General features: G+C 40.3%; 1 protein-coding gene across 18 annotated transcripts in view; it reads right to left on the bottom strand.

Moving 5' to 3' along the window:
* LOC105464817 (latent transforming growth factor beta binding protein 1) overlaps nucleotides 1-25872 on the bottom strand; it is a 445139-nt gene that overhangs the window by 112498 nt on the left and 306769 nt on the right. For 6 of the 18 annotated variants that reach the window (XM_024787691.2, XM_024787692.2, XM_011712892.3 and 3 more), the window contains 6 exons: nucleotides 24087-24189; nucleotides 23501-23599; nucleotides 13080-13205; nucleotides 11796-11921; nucleotides 10951-11073; nucleotides 6759-6878 (listed from right to left, as the gene is read on the bottom strand). In XM_024787691.2, the coding sequence (XP_024643459.2) occupies nucleotides 6759-6878; nucleotides 10951-11073; nucleotides 11796-11921; nucleotides 13080-13205; nucleotides 23501-23599; nucleotides 24087-24189 (697 nt within the window). The remainder of the gene's footprint in view (nucleotides 1-6758; nucleotides 6879-10950; nucleotides 11074-11795; nucleotides 11922-13079; nucleotides 13206-23500; nucleotides 23600-24086; nucleotides 24190-25872) is intronic. The other 12 variants (XM_011712888.3, XM_071076484.1, XM_011712893.3 and 9 more) reach the window with 3 other exon arrangements.

Genomic DNA, 25872 nt, shown 5'->3' with positions numbered 1-25872 from the left:
TGAATGCTGTGTACATCCTACATAAAGAGCCAAGGATGATCTCAGAAAAATTCAATCACTAATCCCACCATATTATTGGCTCCCTACCTCACCTTTCCAAAGGAACATTTTATCTTTCAGCAGAACTCAACTGCCACTACGTATGGTGCAGACTTGCCATCTCAAACTCTAGAATCCCCGAGCCATTGTTATTGCTGCTTGCAAGGGATGATTCCAGCCCATGTGGCTTTCTCCTTTCTATGCTCTTTTATTTTCCTTATTGTCTTTGTTATATTGTTTTGTTCTTTAGTTTTCTTATGTGTACACGAAGGGCACATGAGACATTGTACAGAACAAAACACTGGATTTAGAGATAACAGATCGAGGATCACATCCTGGTTCTGATCTTTATTGCCTATAACCTTTAGTAAGCCCATTCACTTGTTTGGGCTTACTTCCAATTTCACACTTGTACTACAGAGATGACTACCGTGAGGATCAAATGATGCCATCATGTCAAAACCTTCATAAACTATATAATGAGAAGGATTTTGTTATAATAATTAATGTTCCCACAAACCATGCTCCCTGGTTTCAAAAGTTTGTTTTTTGTTGTTATTTTTATAATTGCCAATCTTCTCTGGCATATAGATATGTAGACAACAGCTCAATAAATAGCTCAGTGATTGATCAGAAGCATCCTTTACCATATAATAATTTAGGGATAAGGCTAATGTTTGCACATAAACTATGAAAAAGGTACATGCTGTACTCAGTTGCAATCTTCTATAAAACAAATACCTGCTGTATCAAGTCTTCAATCTCAGCTTAGTCTATGAATATTCATATAAGCCATGAAAGTTAACACTGAATCTTCAAATCTGAAAATAAATCCTAGTGTGAAAAGAACTTCTAGAACAATGAGTTCTCCATGTTTTCTGTCCAAGTTTATTCTTCAAGTTCTCTGTGCCAGGTCTTGGTTAAGACTGTAGCTAATCAGTTGCCAAGCAGATTGAATTATACTAAATTCTTCAAATAACCAAGACCCACATTCAGAGAGCTTAAATGGGAGTCAGAAAGTCATTCTCAACTTAATCAGGGATTAAAAAAGAAAGATTACACTGGCAAAATCTTAGAAATTTGTGTTACCAGGTCACAAGATCTACCACGAACTGAACTACAAATAATAAACCCCCAAAAGGCTAGCTGCATATATCCAATAGATGGCATATTCTGCCTTGTGAAGGTGAGCAGAGACAATAAAGTACAGGAATGGAAAGAGCAGCATTATTATAGATGCCTAAACATTTGTTACGAATCACTAATGACCCTACAGAGAAGTATCATGGCTCCCAAGAAGTATATTCCAGCTAAGTAAGAACACTAAGAAGTTGGAAGGAGTCAACAGACATATGACCCTGAACGTGCCCAATCTAGTCTGACCTTGGAAGCTAGGCAGGGTGGGTCCAGTTAGTATTTGGATGGGAGATATCAAACAGAAACCACAAAATTATTTACATTCATAAGAGAATGCTCCAAAAAGCCAGGAGCGGTGGCTCACACCTGTAATCTCAGCACTTTGGGAGGCCAAGGCGGGTGGATCACGAGGTCAGGAGTTCAAGAACAGCCTGACCAACATGGTGAAATCCCGTCTCTACTAAAAATACAAAAATTAGCTAGGCGTGATGGCACGTGCCTGTAATTCCAGCTACTCAGGAGGCTGAGGCAGGAGAATCACTTGAACCCGGGAGGCGGAGGTTGCAGTGAGCCGAGATCATGCCATTGCACTCCAGCCTGGGTGACAGAGGGAGACTCCATCTCAAAAAAAAAAAAAAAAAAAAAAAAAAAAAAAAAAAAAAGAGAATGCTCCAATGACATAGGAAGAATTAAAAAACTATACAACATGAGCTCCAAACTGCCAAAGAGAATATAGTTATATAGAAGAATGTGACCCGGGCATGGTGGCTTACGCCTGTAATCCGAGCACTTTGGGAGGCTGAGGTGGGTGGATCTCCTGAGGTCAGGAGTTCGAGGCTAGCCTGACCAACATGGTGAAACCCCATCTCTACTAAAAATACAAAAATTAGTGAAGCGTGATGGCGGGCACCTGTAATCCCAGCTACTTGGGAGGTTGAGGCAGGAGAATCGCTTGAACCCTGGAGGCAGAGGTTGCAGTGAGCCGAGATCACGCCATTGCACTCCAGCCTGGGCAACAAGACTCCATCTCAAAAAAAAAAAAAAAAAAAAAGAATGTGATAATTTACTTTACCAAGTATCAGTTATTACTGCACCTCTTATGTTTGAGAGCAGTACAGAGGAGAGTAATAGTTGGGGGAAGAAGGGTTACAGCATGGATGGGGTCACCATGTATCTGTCAGATGCCTACTAAGTGCTTCATATTGCTTATTTCATTCTGGCAATAAACCTTTAAAAGTATGTATTTCAACCCCATTTTACAGATAATAAAACTAAGCTTCAGAGAGGTCATGCAGCCCAAACTCTGTCTAAATTCAGGGAACTAAGATCTCTACATTAGCAATATCAAATGTATCTTTAAATTATTAAATATTAGAGAGTTTCCTTGGGGGATGGCTCTCATCGGGTTTGAAACAGGCCAGCTCTCCACAAGTCAAGAAGAACCTGTAAATTGAATACCTGACAGGCTGGCTTCCCTTAAGAAAGGACCTGGTTGAAACAGCCATTTGGAACTGGCCAGAACCGAGAGTGATGAAATAGTCATTAAAGGTGGGGATCGAGTGGGCAGCAACTCCAGGCTGAATGTCAGGTCCAAGGAATACAGTGCTGAATGACGAACGTGACTCTCAAGAGAATGAAATCCACAACTTGAAAGAAGCTACATTAACAGAAGAGCCAACAAGAGTTGCCAAAAAGCATTAGGGATGATGTGTGTTAGGTAGAGTCTGCAATGATAGATATTTGAAGTGGATAATAAACTATTGAGGATGAGGGATTGTATGACCTGAGCTAAACACTAGGGGAAAAATGTAGTCCCTCAGACAACACCTGCTAACATTTTGCCTACTTCTGCCCAAAACAATTTCTGCTCTAATTTATAAATCAAGAGAAGCATCAATCAGTAAGATCCAGCTTACATGGCATGAATACAAAGAGGCCATTAATGGTTTCACCAAGTTCATCATTTGGTCTGTGAAAGAAGCAGAAAGTCTAACTGGTATAAAATCCCTGCAGAATATAGGGGTTGAATAGCAATGCTTAATGAAATCATTCAATAGAAAGAGAGGCAAATCAACACGAAGATAGATGAGTTTAGAAAAAAACTATAAGCATAATGCCAAATTTAAGAAATGTTATATAAAACATTGTACATGTTTGATTGTAACAATGTAAAAACATGTACTCAGTGAGAGGAGAGTTGTAGAAAAAAAGATACTAAGATTTACAGAACACCCCTGTGAGACAGATATCATCTCTACAGATGGCAACTAACAAATGCCAAATGTAGGATTTTTCACCAAAATGGTGTGATTACAAGAAATTTTTAAAGAGTCTTTAATGTTATCACAGAGAATTGTCATTAAAAATTGGGGCAAAAATTTCACCAATATATAATAAAATATCGGAACTAAGAGGATATAATCACAGGTAACGGTTAGAGACAAAACAAATGACTAGCCAGGAACAGCACGTTAATAACTTAGTATTTGACTATCCTGACCACCATGGGATCTCTAAAGACTCTGAATCTTTTTCTCTACTTTTCTTCACGTCATGCACCACATCTGACATCTGATATATTGTACTTGCTTGTGTTTATTTGCAAGCACAATGTAAGCACCAGAGTATAACTAAAATGAAGGTAGAAACTTTTTTTTACTCACTCTTTGTTTTTTTATTTTTTTGAGATGGAGTCTTGCTCTGTCACCATGCTGGAGTGCAGTGGCGCAATCTCAGCTCACTGCAACCTCTGCCTCCCAGGTTCAAGCGATTCTCCTGCCTCACCCTCTTGAGTAGCTGGGACTATAGGTGCATGCTACCACGCCCAGCTAATTTTTGTACTTTTAGTAGAGAGGAGGTTTCACCATGTTGGCCAGGATGGTCTCAATCTCTTGACCTCATGATCTGCCCCGCCTCGGCCTCCAAAAGTGCTGGTATTACAGTCATGAGCCACTGCGCCCAGCCTATTTTAGTCACTCTCAGTTCCCAGGATTCTGGAAAAATACCTGGCACATGGTAGACACTCCGTATTTGTTAAATGAATGAATATATATCAAGTTACGTTAGTGTTGAGCTTAACTCAGAACTAGGCTTAAGACAAGACTGCGCCTTCTGAAAGGTATGTTAGAGTACCAGAAGTACAAAGCTAGGGCTGGGCAGTCATGAACATGGTCAGGGTTTAGCAGAAAACTCCAACCCACCCATTGGCTCAATGTAAGTAGAAAGGCATGCTGCAATATCTGCTTTTTGTCACAGTCAACTTCTCAACACTTGAAAGCTCTACTACTATAAAAAATTAAGATGGAAAATCTATTTCAGTATAACCTGCAAAGGCCCTCAGGAGAAATTTAGAAGAGCTGCAAGTCCAATATGAACAATGGATGGAACTGCAATTAAATCTTGGGGGAGTAGCTTCATCTGTAGATTACGCAGAGCCTAAAATTTTACCCAAAGCAGAAAGATAAAGGACACTGCCTCCATTTAACAATAGGAAATACATGACCTCAGCAATGCAAAAACAAAACAGGGGGCTAAATGTGGGACTTTGCCTGAATTGAGAAATGCAGTGATCTAATATTTCTGCTTATGATTCGACTCATCTGGTTGACAAAAGTACAATTAGTTTTAAATGAGGTGCTGTGTTTCTGTCACTAAAGTTTATATATATACATATGCACATGTAGGTACAATAATTCATTTAGTATTATTTATATTGAAGAATAATCACTTGCCAAATTGGTCAGTCACATTCCACTAATAAATTCATGAATCAGGGCTGTGTTTATACTACTATTATGAATTGTAGTTATTTAAGGTAGACTTCAGGCTCTGCTCCTGGATTATTTATCAGGATGTGAAAATGAGAATACACATGGAACCGTGATAGGCAACTATGAAATTTATGCCAAATGGGAAAACTGAAACCCTACGTATTAATACTTTCTGGCCAGCACCAGTTACATAAACAATTGGTTATCAAATAAACAACTAATGAATAAAAATCTTTTCTTCAAAGATCTACATCTCACAACTCCATCAGCTGAGACTCTTGGGTTGGGGCTGGGCCTAGGGGCTCAGGACACGGAGCTCTCTGTACCAGCTACAGAGTCTGAGCTGATGCTGCTTGGTGATGAGACTAAAGCTTTAAAACTGACAGTGCTTCTGCAACCTCCATTAAAACACCTAAATGTCTTCCCAGGGCTATGAGAATGAAGACCGCCAGTTTTAACAGGACTAAGAGGGCTTTAAATTATTCAGTGGTCTGTCATCTCATCTTACAGCAAATCTTCCTGTGTTCTCAGGCCTTCAGCTACACTGGCCTTCTGCTCTCTTCTTCTTCCACGAACCCCTGGCATATGCTGTTTACTGTGCCTGAAAAGTTCTCCCTTCCACCCCCTCACCAGTTGAACCTCAACTCAAGAATTTTCCTAAGGGCAGCTCATTCTATCATTTGCTCTCACAGCATCATAGAACCCTCCTTTCTAGTGCTTGTCTCATCTGTGAGTTTGCATTTATCTATGAGATGTTTGAGTGCATGTCAGTCTCCCCCACCAGACAGTAAGTACCAAAAGGAAGGGGTCATCCTCTCAATACATCCCAGAACTTAGTACAACTCTTGGGATATACAGTAGGTTTTGCCTTTTGTTTCATATTTCAGACACAGGGTCTCACTGTCCTCCAGGCTGGAGAGCAGTGGCACAATCATAGCTCACTGAAACCTCGAACTCCTGGACTCAAGCGATCCTCCCACCTCAGCCTCCAAGTAGCTGAGATTACAGGCACACACCACCAAGCCCAGGTAAGTTTTTTAACATTTTGTAGGGATGAGGTCTTGCTATGCTGCCCAGGCTGGTGTCAAACTCCTGGCCTCAAGTGATCCTTGTGTCTCGGCCTTCCAAAGTTCTGGGGTTACAGGCATGAGCCACCGTGCATAGCCTATAGCAGTTCTTAAGCATTCGAGGGAAAAAGGAAAGAAGGAATGAATGAATGAAAATTTTAACTCACATATTCAGAGTTCTGGTATGGAGTGGAAAAGAGTTCAGATTTTAGGGGAAAAGACAGCATGGTAGACACAAATGAAAACCATTAAGGGGGAGAGCTAACTACAGCACAGGTAATTAGAATCAAAGCAAATTTATTACTGTATCTTCCTTTGGTGATAAAGGTAGCAAAGCACTACCTTTGCTACTTCTGTTGAAAATTGTGTGCGTGTGTTACCTAATTCTACTTGTCTGTGGTAGATGCTTCTTAGGCTTCTTCTCTCTTTTTAAGTGTTTTGCTCTCCATCTCTCTTCTTTCCTATAGACCTTACTATCTTATTTGGTTTTGGATATTTATCTCATTAGGAATAACTGTTTGTTTCAATCCTAATTATTTGCCCCATCTAGAATCTTACATCCTTCATGCTAAGTCATTTTCTTATTTTCTCAATGGTTAAAAGTTACTGGCAACTTTTCTTAGAATGATATAAGATTTCATTTTTTTTCATTTTGAAAGAGGGCTCCATTGGCATTTCACCACTCTATCAGAAAATGGGCCATGCAGAAGAAACAAACCTTTGACAAGTACACTATAGTACCTACCAAGGCACTGTCCGTTCCAGCCTCGGAATCCTTCTGTGCAGGGAACACACTGGTAAGATCCAGGAGAATTCACACACTGCTCATCTGGACAAGTACTTGGATTCAAACATTCATCAATATCTGAAAAATCAAAAAGGTAGGTTGTGAACATTTTATCAGAATACCAAAGCAAAATCTTACTTTGTGATGAAGGCAGGGAGGGAAAGCATGTTATATCTACATTTCAGTGGGAAAAACAACAATTGGGTAAGTGAGACACTGGGTGTATACTTAAATACATGGCAATAATGCATGGTCAAGCATATCTGGATTAAAATATTTGCATACATTCCAAGGAAGAACCTGGCCCCAATTCTTCAACTAGCAGGACCTGGTCTCTCCACTCTGGGAGTTGGCAGCTCCTTTAGGGCCAATTTCTGGACATGAAACCTTTCAAGTAATAGCACAGCTTTCCAGAAAGAAATACGAGGAATGGGGGGGTGAGTGTGAGGAAGCCATGTATCCACCCAGCTAGACGTTCTCTCTGCAGACATTGGATGCTCTAGGGAAATTCTCTCTTTGGCTTCATGGGCCCAAGAACATCCTAGGTTTGAATAATTTAAAACCTTTCATATGACAGGAATTCCTTGGAGGTCGGGGGGGAAAAAAAAAAAAAAAACCCGAGGAGAGAGTGAACTCATCACATACTTCCAAGCCTTTCCAGAAAACATGGTGATATGACCATATGGTAATATTTTCTGGTAAAAATACACCTTACTTTTCATATTCACAGCTAACTGAAGTTATTAATCATCATTCTTTCCAATTTGGGGAGAAAAAAAATCACCTAAAATATGGTTAAGTCTGTGCAAGAGATAACTACTACGACAGCTTGAGGCATTTTTAAGAATTGTCAAACAACAAAATGAGGAAAACGATATAGGAGAGAGTTCAACAGTTTAAAATAGGTGTTAACACCATGGCTTCTAGTTGCATTTGAAATAAGTGTTTTTTCTGAGGTGGATCTTGAATTTATATGAGTGGATTTAATGTTTAAGTATCCCAATACACAATGCATATATGACCTTTAATCGTACTTAAAATATAAACAGATTTTCAGGACATGAACTAGAGAAAGAAAGAAAGAAATATATAACGGGTCCACTAAATATCCATGGGTATTTGATGTCTACATTCTAGTAAATACTTAAAAGTTATCTCCCATTGCATATCGTTAGACATGTGAAAAGATACTTAAAGTGAAAAAGTTGAAGATGATATTAACAAAATAAGCACCAGGTCAGTGTTGTAATTTTTTTTCTATCAGTAAAAATTCTTGCCAATGGCCAATGACACATAGTGGTTTTTTTAGGTCAGATGTTCTGGGACTTCTTGTTCTACAAAAAGATGATGCTTGCCAGTTTCATTTTCCAAATAGCATTACATTCTCCTCTGGATGGGATATTTCCAAAGAATAGAACTACAACTGCTAAATCAGAGAATGTCATTGAGACAGGCTGGTCCAATAAATAAGGTGCAATGTTGAGCAATACAAGATAACGTCCCTGAATTTCTAGCTGCTCTCACCTCTGCTTTTCCCCTTCTATAAATTAGGAATTACCTGCCTTGTAATACCTTAACAGAATAAAGTAAGGATGCATGAGATAATGTCTGTAAACTACAACAGACTCCTTGGAGACTGGTGCTATTTGAAAGCAACTTTGTTAGTGACAGCTGAGAAAATCTTCTGTGAGCCAGAAGCCCGGGGACGTTTGGTTCTAGTCCATGATGAAATTTGAAAACAGCCGCGTTGCTTGGCTCCTTCCTCTTTTCAAGACTTTTCATGGGGATAGAATCATATATTATTTACTCAGGGAACCCGAGTCATCTTTCTGCTAAATAATTTTCATATATTGAATATTACAGAATATTCTCCAAGCTTCCAATTTAAGTACATAATTTTCCAATTTCTTTTCTATTCCTTTCCATCCTATTACTTAAGTATCTTATCTTCCCATTCTTGACACGTATGTGGAACTTAAGAATCAGTATTTGGGCCGGGTGCGGTGGCTCACGCCTGTAATCTCAGCACTTTGGGAGGCCAAGGTGGGTCCATCTGGTGGTCAGGAGATCGAGACCATCCTGGCTAACATGGTGAAATCCCATCTCTACTTAAAAAAAAAAAAAAATTAGCTGGGCGTGGTGGCGGGGACCTGTAGTCCCAGTTACTCAGGAGGCTGAGGCAGGAGAATGGCATGAACCCAGGAGGCAGAGCTTGCAGTGAGCCGAGACTGTGCCACTGTACTCCAGCTTGGGCGACAGAGCGAGACTCCGTCTCAAAAAATAAATAAATAAATAAAAAGAATCAGTATTTGACTTCTTTGTTGGGAGTTGGGGGATACTGCTCTGCACATAAATGCTTGTCAAATAAACTTACCCTGTTTTTTTAAAGCGCTCCCCGCAACTACAGAGGTACTTGAGATCTATACAAACACAAAAGGAGTCAGGGATGGGGGAGATTTAAAGAAACTATAATTTCTTGAAAACTAACAAAGTGACAGGCATCATACAAGTTCCGGCAACATGAAGTTATTTTCATGAAAACCCGGAAAGTTAACTCCATTGTTCCCATTTTACAGGTGATGTACTACGTTTCGAAGGGGCAAAGTCAATGGCTGCAGGTCAGGAAGTTACTAAGCGTGGGCTTGGTGAGCTGATCCCACACTGCATCTCTACAGCAGAGAGTTCCCTGGAAGAGCAGAGTGGAGACACTTTACACCTGTGCTTGTTCTGTAGCCTCATGACCCTTGGGGAGGGTACAAGGCTCCATTCTGATCCAAGCTGATCAGAGATCCAGCAACATAAAACACTCCCACTTCTCTCTAGATTAGAACCCAAGGGGCGGAGGCAAGACGCCAGCAGGAGAGGCAAGTGTAGGCTGCCAAAAAATGTCTAATTAGCTCTCCCTCCAGGCCTGGGTCATTAGAGCGGTGAAGAAAACCAACATGCAGAAGCCAGGGGACAGCTGAGGGCTGGCTGTGCCAACCTAGTCCATCCTGCCCCAGCTAACAGAGCCCAAATCTATTAGGCTCTGCTGACAGCCAGGTAGGAAACCCCAAGGAACCAGCACCATGCTCTTGTGCCCTCAGAGACCCCATGTTCCTTCACCCTCGTATTTCCATGGCAGGTTTTTAGCAGAAGGTCAGTGTATTTCTTCATGAAAATAATTGCAAAAAAAAAAAAAAAAAAAGTGCCATAGTGTTTTGTTTTGTTTTGTTTTGTTTTTTGGAGATAGGTTTTGCTCTGTCACCTGGGCTGGAGTGCAGTGGCATGATCTCAGCTCACTGCAACCTCTGCCTCCTAGGTTCAAGTGATTCTTGTGCCTCAGCCTCCCAAGTAGCTGGGATTACAGGCGTGCGCCATCACGTCTGGCTAATTTTTGTATTTTTAGGAGAGAGGGAGTTTCAGCATGTTGGCCAGGCTGGTCTCAAACTCCTGGCCTCAAGTGATCTACCCGCTTCGACCCCCCAAAGCACTGGGATTACAGGCGTGAGCCACTGTGCCTGGCCTCGCCACAGTGGTTTCAAAAAGAACCAGAGCAACTTGGACACAAACATGAACAGAAATATGAAAAGGATAAGAATTGTGGCCACGCTATAAACATTTTTTATAACATTTTTATAATGAGAGAAAACTCATTGCTATGGTCAATAATGAGGAAATTTTATCTAGCACAGTTGGAATCTGACCGAAGTTGGTCAGACCATGCTTCTTAGGGAGTCTGTGAGAAAGTCCCAGAACACATGTAAAAGAAAGCAGTGGAGACAAAGGAATGTGAGTAGGTGAAAAGGTCAAAAACAAAAAATCAACACTGGTTACACCTGCACCATGTTCCCAGATGAATGGTCCGGACTTTGTAATTAAGTCTGGGTTTGTACTAAACATGATGCAATTAATCATTCTATGGTGATTTCACTCCAAATACCAGAAAGGCAGATACTGAGGTGAAAAGTAATGAGAGCATGAAGATGGAAAATAATCCCAAAAGAGCCACTGAAAGGAGGAGGCAAAGAGCCTGTGAATCCAGGAAGCAGAAAGAGCTTGGATAAACTGGTGTCAAGCATGGAGTGTGGAAGGAAACAAGAACCAGGCAAGGTACCTACCAACCCTGCACGTCACGGTCATGCGTGCTGAACACTCACAGCTGACTCACCCTCACAACGGCCTCTCTGGGTCATGCGGTACCCGCTGTCGCAGTATTCACACCGGAAGGCCCCCACAGTATTGACACAGTGCCCCTCCCCACAGACGTCCGGCCTCAGGCATTCGTCAACATCTACGAGGAGCAGAGAGCATTATTGAGTTTTGTGTTCCAAATATTATTTCAAACCACTCCCGTCTCCCAGCTTAGCTCAAATATAATAACAAAGTAACTGATTTCTTTTCTTTTTCTTCTTTTTTTTTTTTGAGATGGAGTTTCGCTCTTGTTGCCCAGGCTGGAGTGTAATGGTGCGATCTCGGCTCACTGCAACCTCCACCTCCCGGGTTCAAGCGATTCTCCTGCATCAGTCTCCTGAGTAGCTGGGATTAGAGGCATTCGCCACCACACCTGGCTAATTCTGTATTTTTAGTAGAGACAGGGTTTCTGCATGTTGGTCAGGCTGGTCTCAAACTCCTGACCTCAGGTTATCCGCCTGCCTTGGCCTCCCAAAGTGCTGGGATTACAGGTATGAGCCACCGCGCCTGGCCAGTAACTGATTTCTGCTTTCCCTTTGATTTGTTTGACACACATCAAAATCATCCAGTTTTGATTCATGCAGGGTGGTCCAAAAGTAACATTTAATGTATCTTGTCTGTGCACATATTTGATACTCTTTCTTCAAAAATGTTAGGGGAAAGAAATCCATTTTTATATCACCGGGGATCTAGCAGATTGCTATCATGGTAAGTGTTTAATAAAAAATTCTGGGTTGTGTGGATAAGCACTGAACTGATAGCCTTAGGGGATCTAAAATCTCAGATCTAAGCATTTGTAATCAGGAAGAACAATGCCGTTACCTATACAGTTAGTCCCCTCCTCACTGGCCATAAATCCTGCTGGGCAAATGCACAGGAAACTTCCCTCAGTGTTTTCACAGCGTCCCTGGGAGCAGAGGTGTTGGACCTGAGTACACTCATCAATATCTGTTAACAAAAATACATATAAAAAATATTAGTTCTGTGTAGCAAGAACTTAGTTTCCCTCTTCTGTAAAATACCATCATACTATTCCCTGAGTACCATCCAACCTTTATAACTGAGGACAACAGCAAAAGGAGACACGATCTTTCTCCTCACGTGCTTGAAGGATTGTTACTGGAAGAGAGAAGCAGCCTACTGTGTGTCACTTCAAAGGCCAAAACTACAAAACCATGACAATGGTGTTTCAAAGAGGCAGATTTCAGGTCAACACAGAAGGATTCTCCCGATAATGAGAGACGTCCAAGCAATGGAATTTGCTGTCAGCAGGGAGTCAGAAATGCCATGAAAGAGACGGATTAGGTCATCTCTGTTGCCTTTCCAACTTAATATTCTAGGTTCTAAACGTGATATATACAATGTATGCAAATGACAGGGAAATAGCCATATTATGGAGCAGGTGGTTGTCTCCTTCCCCTTCCCACACACACAGACCAAACAGCCAAATTCACATATATTAAAGTAGTATTAATTAGATATGTGCCTTTGTTGCTTCCCACTGGCCTTATAATTTAGTGCTGAATTTTCTTTTTCTTAAAAAAGAAGAGAAATTAAATTTAGAGTTACATTAAAATGATTTATTTAACTCAATTGCATATCTTTCTGAGATACTTTTTTTTTCCCCAAAAGGAGCATATATGAGATCCCTAAATTTCTAACTTGACTGACACCTTCAGGCCAGCATATATGGATTTTCAATTTTAAAATCCCTTTAAAAAATCAAATCTTACATACATAAATGAAAGTAATTCTTTACTGCAGTATACATTAATGCTAATTTGTTTTTGCTAAATACATGTTTTTAGGTAGCTGTTTCTGGAATTCATATTTTCTTTACTTTATCCAAAAAGCTTTTAGAAATTATTTCACCTTTATGTAAATGTATTACATTTGGCGAGGTAAACAAATGTTGAACAAAGAGGTAAGAGAATTCCAGTTGTTTAGCAAACCTTTTTTTGAGCTCCCTTAGCTAAGGGATAAACTTTCAAAAAATTAAACCAGTAACATTTTCCCAAAATGGTTAGGTTGGTTTAAGAAAAAACATGTTCTTAATGTGCAAATGTTTGCTATTTAATAATTCAGTCAATCAAAATTGTCTCTTACCCACACATTTCCTCTGTTGTTCACTGAACTTGTAGCCCTCGTAGCATATACAGGTGTATCTCACCGGCAGGTTAATGCAGTGTCCTGCTCCACAGATATCAGGGTTCACAGTACATTCATTGATTTCTTTAAAAGTAAACAAAATAATGTGAAAAAACCCACAGAAATGAACAGATTTCACTGCTACTTGCAAAGCATTAATTTGTGTTTCCTGACCAATTAGCAAATTATTGCCAGCTCTGCATTTAGAAGACAAAGGTGACCTCTGACAGCAAGTATAAATTCATGTGATTACTTTATAATAGATGAGTTAGTCCCATCCAAGGCCATCAATAGTTCCTAATGAAACCATTTTTAAGATGAACTGAAGTGAGTAGAAACTCAGAAAAAGGCCATGTTGTAAGTTGTAAGAAAATCAATTATTAATAAAACAGTTTCCAAAATGGCCTATTAATGAGTTTCTATTCACTGTAGTTCATCTTAGATGATAGAGTTTGAATCACCAATAGATAAGAGATTTCTTATCTATTGATAAGAAACACATTGTAACTTTCCATTCTTTAGCAGGCCATATTTGAGTTTCAACAAACACATCCAATCTCCTCCAAAATTTCTCATCAGTCCTCTCAAAGACCTCCCACTTCTAAACAAAGAAAAAGTTCTTGGTGTATCTTACTCTTATTTGCCAATTTCAACGTGAACATATTTTATTTCTAGTGGTAAAGTAGAAATCTTTACCCAAATCTTTTCTGTTAAATTCCTCCCTTACTCCCTTACTGAGCCCTATGTAAGACTGGCTTCCTCTATATAGCATGTACAGATTAGCTCTGTTCAAGTCCTCAGTCTACTCTCAGTCTACTCTCCGTCTACTCTCAGTCTACTCACAGACATACACTACAGTGGAGGGAGGGTCTTAGGAGTCCATGGTTAGGTGGAGTCCATAAAAAAAAAAAAAAAACCCAAGGACTCAAAGGCGGCCTTCTGAGATTAATTACTCCCCTGAGATTTTCTGTTTCCAATGACCTTTGTAAGAAGGTATACTGGCCTACTGAAGGTGGCAGAGCTGATGGTTAGAAGCACTGGCTCGAGACAGTGCAGGCACAAATCCTGCTGCCCTTTACGGTTCTGCAATATGGGGCAAGTGACCTCACCATTCTACGCCTCACTTTTCTATATGTGTAAAATGGAAATAATCAGAGTTTCAACTTCAAAGTATAAGAATGAAAGATATACCCTAAATAATGCATTTAGCCAATGCCTGGCACATTATATGTGCTCAATAAAAGTTATCCATTATTATTGTTCATACTGAAGTCATTTAAGATTATATTTAAAAACCAATACATTTATACCAATACTACCTTGGGCTATTATCTGTCATCATATAGTAAACAAGGCTCGAAAGAGAGGCTGGTATGAATGAGGCCAAGGGACCCTCCAAGGTAAATAGTTTGATGCCTCTGAGCATGACAACTTAAGAGCACAGTTTTGTTAGAGAGGTCTGTGGTTTGAATGAGAAGAAAAGCAGGTGGGCTATTCTTGGTAATAACACACTGTCTACTCTGCAGCAAAAGGATGTGGAAAACAGTGCTTTAACAAAGGTTCACTATGGAAATGACCTAAATTGGGGTTGAAGTTGCTCTCCAAAACCAAAACCACATGCTTCATTTTTCATAAAGTATTCACTATGCTGTGACTTTAAGACTACTCATGCAAGTCATTTGAAAAAGGAGCATATGAACTTCAGCATTTTACACAAAGTCACCTGGATGTATGAGAAATGTATGCATACCCCATGTATTTACAAATTACTTATACCTTTTGTGACCCTAGTTATGTTAATTCACTTTCAGGAGAATACATTTGTTTATAGTCAATAGATTATCAAATTATAGGAAGAATAATTCAAAAGGCTAAAAACATGGGTAACTATCGTGATTACCTAAACTGAAGTGACTGGCAATAACACAAAACAATGAATTATACATACAGCATAGCATATAATCATTAACAAGATAGGAAAATGCTTATTTGTTAAAGAAAACACAGTGGGGCGCAAATTATAACATAGAATATAATTTCCATTACACCACAATACACACAGAAAAGAAGGTTGGAAGGAAGTAGATCTAAGTTTTATGGTTTTTAGGATTAGCATTTTCTTCATTTTTTTTTGTACTTTTCAAAATTTTTACAATAAGCATGTCTTGGCACTTTCATAATTCGAAAAGTCTTCCTTAAAAATAGCATTTGCATGTACCTAAAATTTGAAGGTAAAAGGTAATCTTCACCAGGTTATACTCACAGATTTTCAGGTAAGAATTCTCTTCTGTTTATAGGAATTTTTTAGTGAAACATCATGAGATGCACACGACTCTATATTATACATCGAAGCTTCCTTTGCAAGTTACTGGTGTTTAGATTTCTTGGGTTTTTTTCCCTGTGGTTATCGACCTATCTTTATACTCATCTCTGACATTTTCATAAAGCAGAAAGACATGCTGACCATATTTGCCAAAAAAAAAAATTAGAGGGTGAATTAATATACTCAGGGCAAGGGTTCAGAACAAATTAAGAGGCTATAAATCTGGGGTTTTCATGAAAAGCTTGATGAGTAGTCACTAACCCACTCCCACAACACCAATTTGGTGATTACCAAGTATTTGTCATTTGGCAGGGACAGCCTTAGAATGGAACTTCTTTACATGTGTGAACAAGTCTTCAAAAATATGTGATGCTTAATTAAAATGTGATATATTCCTATGCCACAAATTGCCAACATAGCTAAAGTGTTTCTTCTCAACTCAGCTCTGAGCTAGGAGAAATAGTGAAGAATTATAACTCTTTAGTCTTAGGAATAAAATGAATACTAATAACCTTTCCTGCCAATTCGATATCTTAGATAGAAGCTAGGAGGTTGGAATTTGATGAAAAAAAGTTTGATAAAAATCAGTTGATTTTTAGCTGATTACCTCATACATAAGTATACAAAGACGTGGCCTGCAAACGCTGAACTTGTCTGTCAGGATCACGTTACATGTAAGAAAATGTTAGGCTGACACCACTAGAGGGTACTAAGACATACATCAAAGGAAAGAGGGACACTTTCTGAAACATACTTGATTTCTACTTTGTCCCATTTTTACACAAGTGATTAATCAATGTAACTGTCATCAGTTTGACCTCAAGAGATCCCCTCCATCCTTTGCCAGGCAGGATTCCACTCTTTGGTTTTTTTTTTTTTTTTTGAGATGGAGTCTCACTCTGTCGCCCAGGCTTCAGTGTGGTGGCGCAACCTCGGCTCACTGCAAGCTCCGCCTCCTGGGTTCATGCCATTCTCCTGCCTCAGCCTCCCAAGTAGCTGGGACTACAGGTGACTGCCACCATGCCCGGCTACATTTTTTGTATTTTTAGTAGAGATGGGGTTTCACCGTGTTAACCAGGATGGTCTCCATCTCTTGACCTCGTGATCCGCCCGCCTCAGCCTCCCAAAGTGCTGGGATTACAGGCGTGAGTCAAGGATTCCACTCTCGTAGGCAGAGAGAAAACAGCCATCACTCCTTCAAAACACCTCTGTCTGCTTTCTATCTACTACTCATCAAAAAGTTGAACATCAGAGGCCAAGTGCGGTGGCTCATATCTGTAACCCGGCAATTTGGGAGGCTGAGGAGGGAGGATTACTTGAGGTGAGGTTAGGAGTTTGAGACTAGCCAGGACAACATGGTGAAACCCTGTCGTCACTAAAAATACTGTCTTTACTAAAAATTAGCCAGGTGTAACAGCGCGTGCCTGTAGTCCCAGCTATTCGGGAGGCTGAGGCAGAAGAATCACTTGAACCCTGAGTGACAGGGTGAGTATCTGTCTCAAAAAAAAAAAAAAAAGTTGAATATCAGGTAAAAAAATAAATTACTGGTGCTTACACTTTAAAACGTATAAAACATGTCTCCCCCGCATCTCCCCTGTGTTTTCTCTCCTTTTCTAATAGCTTTTCATTCCTGAGCACATAGACAGTACACAAGTCCTGAGAATGTTGTCTTAAAGAATGGGAAAAGTTTTCTGCATTTTCTGGTTTTTAGGGCAAAGACAAGATATTTTATATTTTTCCTGAGTGGTCACTTACACATTGGCATGCAAACCTTTTCCCACTGAGTAGATCAGTTCATGTAGAAGAGTATGATTCTTTGATCAAACTGTGTCAATATAAACTCTAGAAACTGGGTTCTGATACACCAGAGTCAGGTCTCACACAGACAGCACTCATTTCTTGTGTCAGGGGTATGTATGCTGGTGAATGAGAATGTCTTGTCTTTTTAGCATGTATGGCTTTCTTGGCTCTGCAGAGAAAGGATCAAGGGAGTGCTCCCCACTGGACTCTCTCACATGTCCTTTATAATGCCACCTGGTTCACAGGCCAGCCCTACTCTTCCCTACTATATCTGCTCCCTGAAAACCTCGTCTTCTCCAGGTCAAGGACCTTATTCTATTTATTTTGCTGGAGTCCATCTAGAATATGGAAGAAGAGCCATGACAGAAAGCCAATGATGGAAAACCAAATACTCTATTTATACCAGCAACAAGGCCAATGGTAGATTTAACAGTGTGGTATCTTTATATTCTAAAATTAATTGAAACAAAGTTTTTAGCAAAATATGAAAATTACTATGCTGACTTTAGCTTTTTTCTTTATCATGGGATTCCCTGAATGAATGAATGAATGAATGAATGAATGAATGAAGTCTGGAAATACTAAAGCATGATGATTTCACATGGAAATAAAAGAGTTTATTTTCTATCAGCATAAAGAGTTTATTGAGGCAATAATGACACTGGTAATATGCTTGAGAGACAAATATTTTTGGGTCAATTCTGAGTTCAGGAAAAGATCTGATAAGCAAATAGTTTTTTAAATGTCTGGGCCATGGTAATTACAGAGGTTTCCACAAGGCAGTTAAGTCAGTCAAAGAATAATTTCTGGCCAGTCTGCAAGAGCCATGGAGAAAGTTTGGGAAGACCCAGAGGAAGGCATCAAATGTTAACTCATGGAAAGGTTTACAAAAATGCCCTGGCTTTCTAACTGCCCCACAGTGAGCATAGATTGTCCCACAACAATTGAAACAGATGTTTCCACTTTGTAAATATCTGCCAGAGAAATAAAGGTTTGATTTTTCCAACCTATCCTTTAGCTATTAAGACACTATGCTAAATCAAGAATTTATATGCTGAAACATATAATTCACTTGAAAACAGTATGCCAATAATGTTGCAAGCCACCAAGTCAGCTGTTAAGAGTGGAAAATATCACCCGTATTTCCTGCAGATATGTGGCTCACTTTATAATTATCACATGTCAAAGTGTGTTTGGCTAAATCTGAAAAAGCTACTTCCAATTTCACCATCGTAAAGATATAATCACTAAACAATGTGGAGCTGATGATATTTATTTTAGACTCTTAATGTATTATTCTATCCCTTTCTTCAACCATGGGAGAAACTAACAGTAACAAATAATATTTACCTCCTCTGTGTTTTAGAGACAAAAACACTACTATGCAATATTCCTGAGAGAACTGATGAGATTGCCCCTAAAATCTGTATTTGGCCCCCATATGTAACCGATGGGAACATACACTTTTGATTTAAATTAAATTTGATACAGAACAGTCTTCTTGTGCTAATGCAGATCACTGTGTAATAGTGCAGCTCTAAAGCTGCAAACCATTTCAATTCAAAGACTCTCTATCTATAATGTTCCCCCTATGAATTCTTTCAGAAATATTCTTGTACTACAGAAAGTGGAAGTACCTGCAACTGTTGCATAAAAAAAAAAAAAAAAAATCAGCATCACTTGTTTCCTGGAAGGATACATTCATGCTTCAAACATGTGACAGCAGATGTCAGCCCTGTATTTCTGCCAAACTCAAATTAAGCTTCCAACAAGTTGTGTTTTAAAACTTCCTATAGCAAGGCTACTTTCATTGTTTTTTTAACCAGCTCTGCAGTTCAGTTGAAGCTGAGTAATGTCAATTTGTTACCCTTCACACAGCTACATTTAAATGCTGAAACTGCATTTATCTAGCTGAACTTAACCTCTACAAAGCTAGTTTGAAAGACGTTTGTCCACTTAAGTCAGCCACACTCATTCAAAACTAGAGTTTATCTTCACATTGAAAAATGGAAATGCAGTATTTCCAAAGAACTAGTGAATTACAGTATGTCTTATTGCACCTTTTTCTTTTTAACATTACGATAAACAATTAGAAGATCCCTGCTGTCCAAAACAGTGTATTATTTGCTTGTATGCTTTGCAGCATGAAGCAGTCTCTTATCAGTGTGCTTAATAAAGTGGGTAGATACGTACATCACCTCAGCATGGAGAATAACAATTTTAGCCATGGCCATCAAAAAAAAAATCACTATAATTTTGTCACAGGATCCCTGGGGTATCACTTTGCCAGCCAGAACCTCTGTGGCTAATGGCGCCTTTGCCAAAGTTTTGGTTGCACCCACTGAGTTTGTTCTACCCACTCAGCCCAGCAGGCTGTGCTTGGCCTGTGCTGCCAGCCCAGATCCCACACTTGCCAAGGGCAAGCCAGGTGTGGAGCGGTGAGGGGTGTGTGAGTGAGCTAACATGTGGTCCAGCCACTACACACAGCCAGGCATGCCAGCTGCTGTGGCAGGCTGGGCAGCTCCAGGTGCCAGCACAGGTGTAGGATTCATGTGAGGCTGTGGCTGGACCAGACATACTGGTAGTAACTTCTGCTGCAGGCACCAGTGTCTGAAGATGGTGGACACAGTGCTACCTGAAAGCTCGGAGACACCAGAAACCACACAGCACCAAAGAGGCTGTTACAGCCCTGGCTTGGGGAGCCCCTAGGTTTGGGCTCCCCAGAGGGACGCAGCTCTTCTTCCTTTCTCAGCACCCTCAACATGGTGATCAGGGGGGAATGTTTCAGCCCTATTTGTGTCATAGCTCTTTCACTACCACCATTCAGTGGGTTCTGAGTTCTTGTCCCACATCCAGGAAGAATGAGGTACACAGACAACTGGAGGGTGAGCAAGGTGGAGAGGAGCTTCATTGAGTGACATGACAGCTCTCAGGAGACCCATAGTGGGTAGCTCCTCTCTGTAGGCAGGTCATCCCGAAAAGGTGAGGAGACCCAAAGTGGGTAGCTCCTTCTCACAGCTGGTAGTCCTGACATCTGTGTGAGTCTGGCTGAGTCCAGGGTTTTTATGGGCTCAGAATGAAGCAAGTGTATGCTCATAGAAAAACACCATCCGATTGGCCAAACTGTTATCAATGAAGTCTTCACCCTGGACCATAGACTACACCTGGAACTGGCAGCCTGACCTGCAGGCTTCAGGCCATTCCTGGCTTGAAGGTGGGGTTTCACTGGGGAATCACCCCTTTCCACTCAGGAACCTGTCTGCCTCCCTCCATCAACATGTTGTCCACACACCTAGGCTGTTCATGCTGAGGGGCACCTGCAAGCCCACACTGAGCTACCCTCAGCTTCCCCTCAGCCTCCCTTCCATGCTCACTGGTGTCCAATGTCCAGAGGGGGCCGAGGTGGCAGGGGGCTGGTGTGTCAGCGCTGCCCCAAGCACATGCATACCCAGCTGGGTTGCAACAGCACTTGGGCTTGGCCACAACTTTGCTCCACCCTGGAGCAGGTGCTGGCAGTAGGGAGAGGCCAAGGAGTGAGAGCAGGCATTTCTGAGCTAGTGGGGGAAGGGGGGCTTCCTGGCCTCTGAGAGCACAGGGATGTCTGGATCTCAAGCTGCGGCTAGGTGACTGCAGCTGCACCCTGAAGAGCGAGGCTCCTGGCCTACTGACTCACTAAGTGGCCAAAAGCTTAACATATGAGAACATTTCTATTAGAAAGGAACCATAATATGTTTATGAGGAGGGAATATTCTAAAGGAGGCTCCAAACTCTTCCATTTAGCTCCTATAACACACTGCCAAACTTCATCCTGCAGTGGTATCATGAATTCAGTTACAGTTGATGATGTGACCCTTAGTGACATTTTTTTCTGACTCTAAAAATAACTGTTGAGTTTATAAAATACGGAAAATAAAAACACTAAAATAAAACATTTAAATCTCTCAGATCCCACTACAAAAAATAACCACTGCTAATATCTAATGTATTTTCTCCCAGCATTTTCTCAGTGTATATATGTCTTTAAAAAAAAACTGGTATAATACTCTATGTCATTCATTTTTTTATACTTCATCTTAAATTTAGCAATATTGTATGACTACTTCCTGCTATCTTTCAATAAAAATTCTTCAAAAATACTATATTTGGTGGCAACATAATGTTCCAATGTATAGATGTAACATAATTATCTATTTCCCTGTAGTTGGATGTTCAGTGATTTCTATTTATTCTGTATTGTACATTGTCTGTGATAGGTAACCACTCATATAAACTACTACCCACAGCCTCTGGGAACATTATTTCCTTAGACAAGATGTCTTAAAATAGAATTACTAGGTCAAAAGTTCTGAATAGTTCTAAAGTTTTTTATACATATCGCCAGTTTGTGCTTTATACTCTGTGATGGTTAATGTCATGAGTCAACTGGAATGGGCTAAGGGATATCCAGATAGCTGATTACATATTTCTGGGTGTGTCTGTGAGGGTGTTTCTGGAAGAAAATGGCCTTTGAATTGTTAGACTGTGTAAAGATCACCCTCAGCAGCATGGGTGGGTATCCTATCTGTTGGGGGTGGGCCCAAACACAACCAAAAGGCTGAGGAAGGCAATTTGCTCTGCTCCAGCTTGGACATCCATCTTCTCCTGCCCTCAGACACTGGCGTGCCCAGTATCCAGGCCTTCAGACTCATGCTACCAACTCCCCTGCTTCTCAGGCCTTTGGGTTTGCACTGGAACCACAACACCAGGTTTCCTTGGCCTGGAATTTCTCAGCCTTCAGAATGGTGTGAGCCAATCCCTCACAATAAAGCCCTTTCTATATATCTGGATATATCCTGTTGGTTCCGTGTCTCTGGAAAACCCCAACACATACTCCCTTCAGTAATGTGAGAGAGTCTCAATCTCACCCTGATAAAAATAGTTTGATTAGGTTTTACATACTAATTTGATAGGAATAAGGTATTACCCTAGGTTAGCTTGCCTTTCTTTGATTACCAGGAAAGTTGAAATTTTCTGTTATATGCTTCTTGGTATTGTTTTTTCCTACAAATTATCTGATTGTATTATTTTTCCATTTCTCTATTGTTAGTATTTTTCCTATTGATTTATCAGCGCTCGATACACATTAAGGATATGGACATTTAGAATTTTTCATTTGTTTCAAAATATAAAACATTTTTACACTATTTCACTCATGATTACAATAATGTTTATTATACAGAACTTTGAAAATAAAAATACATTAAAGAACATAATTATCCGTGATCCTGTATTAACTGGTGAGAATTGAACACTGATGCATTTTCTTTTCTTTTTTCTGTGTTTGTAGAAATTTTAAAAGTAAAATTGTAATCATTACATTGTATTTTTTCTTTTTTTTCCTTTTTTTTTTTTTGAGACGGAGTCTTGCTCTGTTGCCCAGGGTGGAGTGCAGTGGCGCAATCTCGGCTCACTGCAAGCTCCGCCTCCTGGGTTCACACCATTCTCCTGCCTCAGCCTCCGAGTAGCTGGGACTACAGGCATCTGCCACCATGCCTAGCTAATTTTTTGTATTTTTAGTAGAGATGGGGTTTCACCGTGTTAGCTAGGATGTTCTCAATCTCCTGACCCAGTGATCTGCCCACACTGACTTCCCAAAGTGCTGGGATTACAGGCGTGAACCACCGTGCCTGGCCTTTTTTTTTAGACAGAGTCTCGCTCTGTCACCAGGCTGGAATGCAGTGGTGCGATCTTGGCTCACTGCAATCTCTGCCTCCTGGGTTCAAGCAATTCCCCTGCCTCAGCCTTCCAAGTAGCTGAGACTACAGGTGTGCATCGCCAAGTCTGGCTAACGTTTTGTATTTTTAGTAGAGACGGGGTTTCATCGTGTTGGCCAGGATGATCTTGACCTCTTGACCTCATGATCCGCTCGTGGTCCACCTGCCTCAGCCTCCCAAAGTGCTGGGATTACAGGCATGAGCCACTGCACCCAGCCTGTATTCTGTATTTATTAACAAAGATTATGCCATATTTCCTCATGATATTAATTAACTACTCTTTTCAAACATTATTTTAATACTATGTGATATTCCATTTCATATGTACTATAATTTATTTACACATACTCCTCCTTTTTACCTGTATTTAGATGATTTCCAAATATTTGCTCTTATGGCTAACCCTGCCATGAGCAAGCTTATACAACTGATACTACATTTAAAATGAAGCTCAGCCCCACGTCTCCTCCACGTGATGTATAACGTAAAAACACTGCACCAACCTGTCACTTGAGTAGGCGCAATCACTTGGCTGGCACTAGACGTAGAAGCTTCAGGAGCTACTTCAACAGGCACAGGAGGTGATGTTTTTTCAATCACTACTATATGAGAAAGTAGAGGATAAAAAGAAAATTAAAGCCTGTTAATGTGCATTGAGATCCCATTTCAAAACGCAAGGATAATTTAGTCTAGCAATATATCACAGCATTTCTCAGATATGAAGAACTGTTCTATGTCCTAAGGCTCATGGTATTAATCTATAGCTCTGGGTTCAACATTTAGCAGGAATATCTGAGAGTGATGCAGAAGCCAAGAAAAATGATCGTTCATCAAATGATAACCTTCGATAATGTTTGGATAGTATATACCACTCCGGATCACAGAAAACAGTAAAAAAACTCTTATCTTTACCACTGCAATACTTACAATGCTGTAATTATGCTAACATTATATAAGTATATTACTATACTTAACACTGAACTTCAGTTATGAAGCCTAGTAATTTACTAAACAAAATCAAAGACAAAAATTTCCCGTCTTACATTTTTATTCAGAATACTCTGACAAACAGCACAGATCAACACAGGCTACCTGGAAACTGTGGATGCAGATGAATAGTTGAAATGCCTGGAGACAGCTGGGGTTGACCAGGCTCAAGTTTGGTTTTCTCTTGATCCAATGAAGGTATTTCCTGGATGGTTGTATTTTAAAAGAGAGTAAGAAAAAAAAAGAGTTGAAAGTGGAAATTATTTTTAGTTTCCCACATCTATTTTTATTTAATTAATTATATTCTTAGAAAGGCAAAGAAGTATCATAGGACCTTACATGTATAATTGTGTGGAATTACAAAAAAAAAAAAAAAAAAAAAGAACCATTGATGTGATGCTACTATGGGAAGCCCTAAACTTTTCCCAGTGGTGCTGATCCATGCACATATCCTCAGCCATTTCCCTGAGGCCCAAAGTCTGACCTTGTAAGTAAATGTCTTGGCCCAGGGGTCCATATTTGGTCTGCAATAGGGCAAAACTAACCCCCAAAGAGGACTAAACCTTTGCCTCATTCACATGTGGCCACTGAGATGACCAGCCACAGTTTGCAGATTAAATAATGAATATAGCAGATGTGCCATAACAAAGAACACATGGTAAGTTAAAATATTTTCAATCAGTCAGTCACTACGGCCTCCTTTAACCTCACATCTGATAACTTTACAACTCCAGCTTTCTGAACAGTGGTAGCCAGGCAGAGCAACAGAAATCTGCTGGCTTGGAGAAGGATTTGAGGCTTTATCATGCATTTTGGTGCCCAAGCTTGTCCCCTGGACCTCAAGCAAAGAAGCAGTCCATCATCCACGGCTCAGCTTCCAGTTATAACTGTGCAGGGCTCATGCCAACTGAACAATTAGCCTAGTTAAGGATCTGAGACTTCACTCACACCAGATGGGACCAGAGAGCTCATATCATCACTACATTCAAGTATTCATCGAGTTACTTGGTTCTGTCCTCCTCCAGAAAGCTTACTCCTCTGGCCTCTGTTAACCTCTTATCCTCTTCTCCTGGCTTCAAGTATCACCTCTTTTCTGTTTTTTCTAAGATAGTCTGCCTGAATATCTCATCACAAATCCAACTTTGCAAGCATAAATGCTTACAGAGTAAGTCCATTTAGGTATCCCACAGATACCTCCAGCCCACCCTTCCAAAACCGTCCAGGCTCTCATTCCAACTTCATTTCTGCCAATGCCACAGTCATCATTAATCTGTCCCATCCAGACTTAAAGTCACTTTTTAGTCCTCTCTCTTTCATTCTTCATTGAAAGCCCCATCCACTGATACTTTTTTCTTATAGTTGTTCACCCTTTTTCATATCCATAGACCCCACCTCCCTAGGCTGGACTCACTCTCATTTTCAGTTTACTGTAATAATCTAACTGGTTTCCTCTTTCTTCTTAACTTGAGTAGTCCTACCAAAATTCATCTCCTACAAATATTGAGCACTTAACAGTTTTCTCCACATTTCCTCTGTCTTCTTAAGAATATAGACTAGCTTTCTATTACTTACTAGAGATGACCTCAACCAGTCTCTATTACACCCCATTCCCTGCAGCCATGGCCAATGCCAACAAGGAACAGACCAGGATCAGGTGTTAATCCACTCCTGCAGTTTACAGACAGAATTTTCCCCATCACTGTGAGGCAGCAGACTTCCTAATCTACACCACTTCTACGTTTAACAAATAGGGTCCAGTCGAGACTCAGGGTATTTCCCCACTGATTTACAATGGCAGTTTGGTACTCTAGCTTTCCAAAGCAGTCCCTAATTCTGTTTCTGACCAAGTCTTTCATGAGCCTGACTGTCCCCTCCACCACACCTTTGC

This window comes from Macaca nemestrina, chromosome 13 (assembly GCF_043159975.1).
Source record: "Macaca nemestrina isolate mMacNem1 chromosome 13, mMacNem.hap1, whole genome shotgun sequence".
NCBI lineage: Eukaryota > Metazoa > Chordata > Mammalia > Primates > Cercopithecidae > Macaca > Macaca nemestrina.
This window is presented reverse-complemented; position numbering and strand designations above follow the sequence as displayed.